The sequence below is a fragment of the Eutrema salsugineum genome, unplaced genomic scaffold (assembly GCF_000478725.1).
Source record: "Eutrema salsugineum unplaced genomic scaffold, Eutsalg1_0 scaffold_6, whole genome shotgun sequence".
In the NCBI taxonomy this organism is placed as follows: Eukaryota; Viridiplantae; Streptophyta; class Magnoliopsida; order Brassicales; family Brassicaceae; genus Eutrema; species Eutrema salsugineum.
In genome coordinates, this window is record NW_006256547.1 from 3457267 (window position 1) to 3467942 (window position 10676).

Here is a 10676-nt window from a genome sequence, read left to right on the forward strand (position 1 = left end):
ATCTCATGCCAAAAGCTGATGTATATATATAGACTAGTTGTCACCGACGGCTGCGTGTAAGACCATCTCCAACAAGGGGTTATTAGAGAGTTGTTAGGGAGTTGTAAACCCATTTTAGCATTAAAAATAAAGATTAAAGCTAATAAAACACAATAACTGTTACTTGATGAAGAGTTTTAAGGACTCATTATCAACTCCATACGTGTCATTAGTTTGTTGGTGGAAACAATCAGATTTTTTTTTTGTTTTTCACACACCATTTTCTCAAACACCGACCATTTTCTCTCAAATGAGAACGAGAAAAATTTTGCTCTCTCTTTTATGAAAAAATTGAAACCTAAACTTCATCTCACTGATGAAATTGATATCCTTTTTTGACTTGCATGTGAATTCAAATGGATTGAAGGCTGGAAAATCTCTCTCACCGAATCGATTGTGACCGGAATCTCTCTCACCAACACTCAGATAAGTTTCTCGACTCTCTTCAAATTTTGTAGATCAATCGGTTAATTATGCTTGCTGAATCGATTTACTTGTGGAACGCCTTCGAATTTGTTGCTGATTAGTTAGGGTTGATGAGTGAATCGATGAGGTGAAGTGGTGAACTCTCTAAAAATTAAGCTGATGCATGATTAATTCCTTTTGATGAATCGATTAGTGGTAGCGATGTGAAGGTTGGAATTGTTTTCCGATCCCACTTTGTTTAGGCGCTTGTAAGTTTGATTTCCTGAGTAAACGTAAACCTGTTTTTTCTTCTTATCAGATGGCTTTGGTTCTGGTGACATCTAAAATCCATTACCCGAGAGAGTTGTGTCGATTTCGCGATTGAGGAGAGGAGTCTTCTCCGAAGAAAACTGATTCAGATCAAGGAGAAAAGAGAAGATATTATTATGTCAACGAGCACTGAATCTTCTTCTCTTCCTACTCAAAGGTATAACCTTTTCGCTCTTTTCTTTTTTCAATCCCTGCTTCTAGTCTCTGAATATTCTTTGATCTTCTCCACTGAATTTACTTTTTCGATGTTCATTTTGTGAATGCCGAACTTTGTGTGCCCTGGGATCAATTTTTTCATGTCAACGATTGACCATGAATTTTCATTTCATTAGTCTTTGGTGGGCTTAAGATCTAGTCATTTCGTATTGTCTGATTCTGATGGAGTGATAGTTTTAATTCCACATCTCTCTCATGTCGAATCTCTACATATTTATGATCTTCAATTCTCGATTTCAATCTCTTTAATTTTATGATGACGATCTACGAATTTCTTTTTACTAGTGATGAACATTGGCTCTATAGAGCTTTGTTTACAAATCTCTCAACTTTCAGATTTGTAATTTTCATGGCCCATTTGTTGTCTCATCATCAACTTTCAGAAAACGTATACCTGTTTTTTCTTCGAGGTAAATAACTTGTCTTATGAATCATGTTTAGAGCTTGTTGACTAGATATGGTTTCAATGCTTTGGATTGGTTTATGATGATAGATATGGTTTCATGTTATTGCTGATATTGGTGTCTGAAAGAATGGTTAATGCTGTGTGATCAATGCTGCTCGGTTAGGTGACTCTTAAATGTGATTTTGACTGCTAACCACACTAACATAAGTTTCTCTAAAAGCTTTCACCTTAACATAACTAAAAGCTTTCACCTTAAAAAATAAAGAAGTAGCTAACCTTTCAGCTTTAAAAGAATAAGACATAAATTTTATAGGTGAACTCTTTCCTTCTCATTTAAACTCCATCGAGCATTTACCTTTCTCTTTGTTTCTCTTTGTTTCTATTTATATCTCCTTTCTCTTTGTTCTCTTTATTTCTCCTTTGTCTTTGTTCTCTTTGTTTCTCCTTTCTCTTTCCTTTTCATTTTCACGCCTTCGTCCTTTCATCACTCAAACCAAACACGTATGGATTCTCCATATATTGGGTCTTCGGGGTTCATGGATCTTCTAAACAGTCAAAATAATACTCAGAGCCATGAACCCACTGACGTCGACTGTGTTTCACCAAGTATACATCTTGGTGACTCTGAAGCTCAAGTTTTTGGTACGACATGGTCTGAAGCTCCAAGCCAAGATGAAGGCACACCCAAAACCGTAAAACCAAGAAGAATGTGGAGTCCATTGGAGGATAAGGTGCTCATTAGTGCCTGGCTCAACACGAGCAAAGATCCAATCGTTGGTAATGAGCAACGATTGGATGCATTCTGGAGAAGGATTGCTCATTACTTCAACTCAAGTGAAAAGCTCGCTGGAGAAGAAAACCGACAGCCAACTCATTGCAAACAAAGGTGGACCAGGATAAACGAGTTAGTCAGCAAGTTTGTGGGAAGCTACGCTGCTGCTTCAGCTCAAAGATCGAGTGGACAAAATGACAATGATGTCATGAAGTTGGCGAATGAGATATACATCAACGATCACAAGTCAAAGTTTACTCTTGAACATTGTTGGCGAGAGTTGAGACATGATCCCAAGTGGTGTGGCAAAGAAGGATCAAAAAAAAGAAGAGTCGACGAGTCCTCAAGCTCAGCTCAGGGAGTAGATGAACCAATGCCACGTCCAATGGGTGTTAAAGCAGCCAAGGCGAAGAGAAATACCACTGCGACTGGATCTGGGAAGTCTCTCTCTCAGCATGAGAGTTATGAGAGGCAGTGGGAGATTAGGATGAAGGATTTTGAACTGAAGGATAAGATAAGCAGGCAAAAGGTTTTGGAGAATCTTCTTGCTAAAGCTGAGCCCCTAACTGAGAACGAGAAAGCTTTAAAGGATGTGATCATTTCGGAAATGTTGTCTAAAGTTTAAGATGTTTTATGTTTAAGATGTTTTATGTTTAAGATGTTTTATTTGTGTTCTAAAGTTTGTATGATTTCGGTTGAGCCTTTGTATGCTTTTTTCTCTTAGGACATGTATTGTTGATACATGATCTTTGTATGATTTCGGTTAAGCATCTAACGTATCTTTGTTTGATTTCGGTTATACTATCTTTTCATGTTTATGCATATGGTTAATTGGTATACACTTAGCTGGATTTGGGTCTTCTTATAATGCTGTTTGGGTTTGATGCAGGGCTTAAAGGATGCATGGCACAATCGTTATGAGCAGATGGGTTTGTATGAGTAGATGGGCTTAAAGGATGCATGGTACAATCGTTATTCCACAAATGTATTTTGAGAGAAGTAGATATTTTTGTGTCTTTGTATTTGTATGGCCGACACCACAAAAAGATTTTTATGGTTTTTTATGTACTTACCACACATGTTGGAGATGGCTTTTTATGAATTCACCACACATAGTTTTTTTGGTTTTTTATGTACACACCACACATTTCTCAAACTTTTATGTAAAACCACACATTGTTTATATGGTTATGGTGTAAACACGTTCCCACCAAACTCATTCTTTCTCTATATATATGAATACTTATGTTTAAATCAATTTCATCTCATCAACAATCTTCTATCACAAACGATCTTCTTCCCTTCTCTACCCCAATCGTTTTTCCCAAACTTTTCTTTCTTACAACAAAAGAAAAAAAAATGGCACCTTCTTCCAATAATAATATCGAAGAAATAATGGATGCACAATTTGAGGAAGCCTCTAATCAGTTTTTTGATCAAACATTTGAAAATATTCTCCAGGGTCAAGGTCATCAGCCGACAGCACCCAAGAAAAAAAGAGCATACATTGATAGAGCTCGTGAAGAAGGCCATATTCGTTTATGGAACGATTACTTCTGTGAAGATGCAATCTACCCTGATCATATATTCCGACGTCGTTTTAGAATGAACAAATCCTTGTTCATGTATATTATTGATCGTCTCTCCAATGAAGTTCCTTTTTTTAAACAAAAAAGAGATGCCACCGGAAGACTTGGTCTATCTGCACTCCAGAAGTCTACAACAGCAATTCGTATGATGGCATACGGCTGTGCAGCTGATGCAGTTGACGAATACCTCCGGCTAGGTGAGAGTACTGCAATCTCATGTTTGGAAAAATTTGCGGAAGGAATAATATATTTATTCGGAGATGAATACCTAAGAAGACCAACACCAGCCGATCTTCAACGACTGCTTAATATGGGAGAGGATCGTGGATTTTCCGGGATGATAGGAAGCATCGATTGCATGCACTGGGAGTGGAAAAATTGTCCGACCGCTTGGAAAGGGCAATACACACGGGGTTCTGGAAAACCAACAACCGTTTTAGAGGCTGTAGCTTCATATGATCTATGGATATGACACGCGTTTTTTGGCCCTCCAGGTACTCTAAATGATATCAATGTTCTAGAACGTTCACCAGTTTTTGATGATGTCTTACAAGGTAAAGCTCCTAAAGTGAAGTACTTTGTTAACGGACATCAGTATAACTTGGCGTATTATCTCACTGATGGAATTTACCCTAAATGGGCTACATTTGTCCAATCTATTCCACTTCCACAAGGTGAAAAAGCTACATTATTTGCTAAAACACAAGAATCTGTCCGTAAAGATGTTGAACGTGCTTTTGGAGTCTTGCAAGCTCGTTTTGCTATTGTTAAAAATCCAGCTCTGATTTGGAATAAGGTAAAAATAGGAAAATTTATGCGAGCATGTATAATACTTCACAACATGATAGTTGAAGACGAACGAGATGGATACACACAATATCGTGTTGAAGAATTCACACAAGTAGAGGCAAACAAAACTTCTCAAGTGGATTTAGCGTATGAGACTGATTGGGCTTCAAATATGACAAATTTGATGGGCATAAGAAATAACGTTCGTAATCAAAATACGCATTACTGATTGACAAATGATTTAGTTGAACATATATGGAACAAATTTGGTTGAAATTATAATTTTAACTAAAATTTTTCCGATTTATGTTTTGTCTTTGTGTTTTTTTTTTCCTTTTTATGTTAAACATTGTAATTCTATTTTCATTAATATATTTCTGTAATGTACATTTGTAATTTATGTATGTAATGTATGTTTGTAATTTAAATCAATGAAATAATTTTTAATTATAACATTTTAACATTTTAGATTATTACAATTTTTTTTTAACAATCCCTAAATGAAGAACTTCCCATTGGACCCTTAAAAACATAAAACCTCTTCCATATATATAGGTGTATGTATCTCAAACAAATAATTAAAAAACAATCAAGAGCTCCAATAAGTCTCAACCATTGGAGATGCTCTAACAAAGTTATACAGAAGCAAAATAAAAATTCTTCTCTCTCAGTCTCCTCTTAATTTCAATCTCTCCCCATCTCTAAAATATTCACCACAAAGCATAAGAATTGAAGGTAATCTTACCCAACTCGGTCTCTCTATTTAGATGTTTCAATATTGTAGAAGAAACTCTGAATTCTCTCTAATATGTTAAATATATATGTGTTCTTTACTTGTTCGAATGTTGTAAGGAAATTCAGAATTAATCTGGTGGTGACTTACGGCATGCAGAGTGATGCTTTGGTGGTTTTAGTTCTATCTATTCAATTCACTTATAACATGTTTTTTTTTTGTTAATCTGACATGCTTATTTTGGCTATTTATTCCTTTAGTAAGCTATTTCTATTTCATTGAAGATTATCAAATCAATTGAGCCAGCTAAAAATTAATTGATTTTTATACAAACTACATCTCTTATTGCATGTGTAGGAAGCAGAATGAATTTGTGGTATATCATTGTTGCAATCGTCATCTTTGCATCTATAATGATTGCAAAGAAGACGAGAAAGACAAAGAAAAATCTACCACCTGGACCACCAAGACTTCCTATAATTGGCAACTTGCACCAATTGGGATCGCAACCTCATCGTTCGATGTTCAAGTTATCTGAAAAGTATGGATCTCTTATGTCCCTCAAGTTTGGAAACGTATCTACCGTTGTGGCGTCAACTCCAGAGACAGTGAAGGATGTCTTAAAATCGTTGGACGCAGATTGTTGTTCGCGACCTTACATGACTTACGCTGCAAGGATTACATACAATTTAAACGATCTAGCGTTTTCTCCTTATAGCAAATATTGGAGGGAAGTACGAAAGATGACGATTGTTGAACTCTACACGGCCAAAAGGGTTAAATCATTTCGACATATAAGAGAAGAAGAAGTGGCCTCTTTCGTCGATTTCATCGAGCAGTCTGCTTCATTGGCAAACCCGGTTAACTTGAACAAGAAGTTAATGCAATTGTCAGGCAGTGTGATTTGTAGAGTCGGATTTGGGATAAATCTTGAAGACAGCAAACTCAAAAATACTTATGAGGAAGTCATTCAAGGAACCATGGAGGTGTTAGGAAGTTTCGCAGCTGCGGATTACTTCCCGGTTATTGGTCAACTCATCGATAGGATCACAGGGTTACATAGCAAATGCGAGAAGGTCTTTAAAGCTATGGATTCATTTTTCGACCAATCTATTAAACATCACCTAGAAGATGAGAGTATTAAAGATGATATCATTGCCTTGCTCCTCAAAATGGAAAAGGGAGAAACTGGACTTGGAGAGTTTCAACTTACTCGAAAGCACACCAAAGGAATTCTTCTAGTAAGTAATGGAAACTTTTCTTAATCCATATAACTTCATTCTTGACATGTTGCATAATGTTTTTAATCTTGTCTTATTGATTACTACAGAATGTTCTTATTGCTGGAATAGACACTTCTGGCCACACAATAACATGGGTGATGACACATTTGATTGCAAACCCAAGAGTTATGAAGAAAGTGCAAGCCGAGGTGAGAGAAGTGATCAAAAACAAAGATAATATCACAGAAGAAGATATCGAACGACTCCAGTATCTGAAGATGGTGATCAAAGAATCATTTAGGATAAACCCACTTGTGCCACTTCTAATTCCAAGAGAGGCTTCAAAAGATGTAAAGATCGCAGGTTATGACATTCCAAAGAAAACATGGATCCATGTCAACATTTGGGCTGTTCATAGGAATCCAAACGTTTGGAAAGATCCAGAAGCTTTCATCCCTGAGAGGTTTATGGACAATGAGATTGACTATAAAGGTCTAAACTTTGAGTTGTTGCCGTTTGGTAGCGGAAGGAGGATGTGCCCTGGTCTAGGAATGGGTATGGCTTTGGTACACTTGACTCTTACCAACCTTCTTTATCGATTCGACTGGAAGCTTCCAGAAGGAATGGAGGTAGAAGATGTTGATCTTGAAGAATCATATGGACTTGTATGTCCCAAGAAAGTTCCACTTGAGCTTATCCCGGTTCTCACCCAATGGACTTGACTTCAATTTATATTTTCATAGCTAAAAATGTAAACTTTGTAAGTATTTTAAGGTCTTATCAATGTATATAAATAAGGAAATTGTTTGATGGATCTCGTTTAATACATTTTCTCCGGTAACCACAACTTTTTTATGACCGTTACTACTGGTTCGAACTAGTCGATCTAGCAAATAAATGAATAGTCAAGAGCAGATGAATTGAGAAGTTGGATTAAAATTTTCTTCTTTTCTTCTCCATGTAATTTGCTTGGATCAATCACAGTCTCGATCAAGGCAGAATATAACTTACGTTACTAGAGAAAAAAATAAAAACTTTATTAACGTACGTTACTAGGTTCCAAGGACTAGTGGCTAATCAAAAACATTAAACAAACAAATTCTGTTAATACACGTTATTGAACTAGTGTTTACAAAACAAATACGTAATTTAGTCGTCAAAACCTGTTGTTATCGTTGGATCCTTTCCTGCACCAGTGACTACAAAACCTAGTATACAGCTCAATATATACTTGTATATATATATACTCTCAGTGTGCATACATTCATTAATCTTATCAATAATATTCAAACAAACGTGTCTCTTTCAAAAAAAAAAAAATTCAAACAAACGTGTCCCCCACCTTATCTTTAAAAAATGAAGCATTATTCGCTTGTATGGACATCGATCTGTATTACTGCAAATAAACTTATCATTGTTCCAAACTTCCAATGAACAACGAGAGATATGACTCATTGATAAAGACTGCTCTTTGAAATAAATAATCCTAAACGTGCTCAAATATAATATTCTCAAAGTAAACGCTTTGTTACACAGTCAAATACTGTGTAAATATGAAATTATGTGTAAATTTGTAATTATGTAAATACAAAGGCCATACAAATGCTGTATAAATACGAAATTGCCATCACCTGCTTGTCACACAATACCAGAAAAAAAAAAAATCATATCTCTCTCTCTCCCTCTCTCAAATCAAATCTTCTGCAGAAAGTTTATAAGACTTGAAGGTAATTTTATCGAGGTCGGTCTCTCTATCTATGCAGATGTTTCAGTATTATACAAGAAACTCATATTAATTACCTGGCTAATTCGTTATCTATAAGTTTTCTTGACTTATTCGAGTGTCGCATATATTTCTTCTTGTGTTTCCTTTCGGCAGATTGATGCTTCGGTGTTTTTAGTTTGCAAGGTTCCTACTAATACTCTGAATTCAAAACAGAGTTCAGACAGGACCAAAGAGAAGCAAAACGACATAGCAGAAGTCTCTTTGTCTGTGAAGAAAAGCGAGATGGGCCATAAGGTGCAGAGACCCAAACAAACTGAACAAAATGCCCAAACCAACAAGCCCATGAACTCACAACGGTCATCTCAGTCTCTGCATAACGACAAAAACAGAGCTGATTCTGTCTGTCTGTTTTGAATTCAGAGTATTAATAGTTCCATCCACTTTACATGTTTTTTCTTTTCTTTGGTTTATGATCATCCATTTAACATGCTATTGAGGCAACTAGATATTACTTATTGACTTTTATAAATTATCTTTTGTGTAGGAAGCAAAATGAATTTGTGGTATATCGTTGTTGGAATCGTCTTCTTTGCATCTATACTCATTGCAAAGAACACAAGAAAGACAAAGCAAAATCTACCTCCTGGACCACCAAGACTTCCTATAATTGGCAACTTGCACCAATTGGGATCGCAACCTCATCGTTCGATGTTCAAATTATCTGAAAAGTATGGATCTCTAATGTCACTCAAGTTTGGAAACGTATCCACCGTTGTGGCGTCAACTCCAGAGACAGTGAAGGATGTTTTGAAGACGTACGACATTGATTGTTGTTCACGACCTTACATGACTTACGCTGCAAGAATCACATACAATTTAAAGGATCTCGGCTTTGCACCATATAGCAAATATTGGAGGGAAGTACGAAAGCTGACGGTTGCTGAACTCTACAACGCCAAAAGAGTACAATCATTTCGACATGTAAGAGAACAAGAAGCGGCCAAATTCATTGACTTCATCAAACAATCTGCTTCATTGGCGAATCCAGTTAACTTGAACCAGAAGTTAATGAAACTATCAGGAAGTGTGATTTGCAGAGTTGGATTTGGGATCAGTCTTGAAGGGAGCAAACTTGAGAATACTTATGAAGAAGTCATTCAAGGAGTCATGGAGGTTACGGGGAGTTTCGCAGCAGCAGATTATTTCCCGGTTATTGGTAAATTGATCGATAGGCTCACAGGGTTACATAGCAAATGTGAGAAGGTTTTTAAAGCAATGGATTCATTTTTCGATCAAGCTATAAAACATCATTTAGAGGATGAGAGTATTAAAGATGATATCATTGACATGCTCCTCAAAATTGAAAGGGGAGAGATTGGACTTGGAGAGTTTCAATTTACACGAAACAACACCAAAGGAATTCTTCTGGTAGGTAATGAAGAACTTTTCAATTTAAAAAACACTCCATTCACTGATTTCTTGATTTTTTGTTTATTACAGAATATTCTTGCTGCTGGAATAGACACTTCTGCTCAAACTGTGACATGGGTAATGACACATTTGATTGCAAACCCAAGAGTTATGAAGAAAGCGCAAGCCGAGGTGAGACAAGTGATCAAAAACAAAGATGATATCACAGAAGAAGATATCGAACGACTCGAGTATCTGAAAATGGTGATCAAAGAATCTTTTAGGATGAACCCAATTGTGCCACTTCTAATACCAAGAGAGGCTTCAAAAGATGTAAAGATCGCAGGTTATGATATTCCAAAGAAAACATGGATCCATGTCAACATTTGGGCTGTTCATAGGAATCCAAACGTTTGGAAGGACCCGGAAACTTTCATCCCCGAGAGGTTTATGGACGGTGAGATTGACTATAAAGGTCTAAACTTTGAGTTGTTGCCGTTTGGTAGTGGAAGGAGGATGTGCCCTGGTCTAGGAATGGGTATGGCTTTGGTACACTTGACTCTTATCAATCTTCTTTATCGATTCGACTGGAAACTTCCAGAAGGAATGAAGGTAGAAGATGTTGATCTTGAAGAAGCATATGGACTTGTATGTCCCAAGAAAGTTTCACTTGAGCTTATCCCGGTTCTTACCCAATGGACTTGACTTTAATTTATATTTTCATATTTCAACATGTAACCTTTCGAAGTATATTGAGGGTCTATATATATATATATATATATATATATATATCGATAAGGAAATGGTTTGATGAATCCATCGTTTAGCACATTTTTCCCGGTAACCACAACTTTCTATGACCGTTATTAGTCTAGCAAATTAATGAATCAGTATCTAAGAGCAGGTGAACTAAGAAGTATGATTCAAATTTCTCATTTTCTTTAATGATATATATATATATATATATATATATATATTAAGACAATTCTATAAGTTGGACTTAAAAGTTTAAGTTATTCATCTATTGTGGAGAATAAA

General features: G+C 36.1%; 2 protein-coding genes and 1 long non-coding RNA gene across 8 annotated transcripts; all 3 read left to right on the top strand.

The window, feature by feature from the left end:
* Nucleotides 1-305: 305 nt before the first annotated feature.
* Nucleotides 306-3272, top strand: LOC112083543. The gene is made up of 3 exons (XR_002897682.1): nucleotides 306-674; nucleotides 764-931; nucleotides 3058-3272. It is a non-coding gene; the product is annotated as an uncharacterized LOC112083543 (long non-coding RNA).
* A 1854-nt stretch (nucleotides 3273-5126) lies between these two features.
* On the top strand, nucleotides 5127-7343 carry LOC18012590 (cytochrome P450 71B14). Its single transcript, XM_006394700.2, has 3 exons — nucleotides 5127-5281; nucleotides 5637-6520; nucleotides 6610-7343. Exons 2-3 carry the CDS (start codon nucleotides 5645-5647, stop codon nucleotides 7222-7224), a joined length of 1491 nt encoding a protein of 496 aa, XP_006394762.1. The 5' UTR covers nucleotides 5127-5281; nucleotides 5637-5644; the 3' UTR covers nucleotides 7225-7343.
* Nucleotides 7344-8132: 789 nt separating this feature from the next.
* LOC18013057 (cytochrome P450 71B11) lies at nucleotides 8133-10452 on the top strand. 6 transcript variants are annotated; one of them, XM_024151254.1, is made up of 4 exons: nucleotides 8133-8243; nucleotides 8382-8649; nucleotides 8773-9656; nucleotides 9729-10452. In XM_024151254.1, the coding sequence occupies exons 3-4, from the start codon at nucleotides 8781-8783 to the stop codon at nucleotides 10341-10343; spliced, it is 1491 nt and encodes a 496-aa protein (XP_024007022.1). In that variant the 5' UTR covers nucleotides 8133-8243; nucleotides 8382-8649; nucleotides 8773-8780; the 3' UTR covers nucleotides 10344-10452. The 6 variants fall into 6 exon arrangements, with proteins under 6 accessions (XP_024007022.1, XP_006394763.1, XP_024007024.1 ...); XM_006394701.2 differs by having other exon boundaries at nucleotides 8146-8243; nucleotides 8442-8649; XM_024151256.1 differs by having other exon boundaries at nucleotides 8151-8229; nucleotides 8404-8649.
* The last annotated feature ends 224 nt before the right edge of the window (nucleotides 10453-10676 follow it).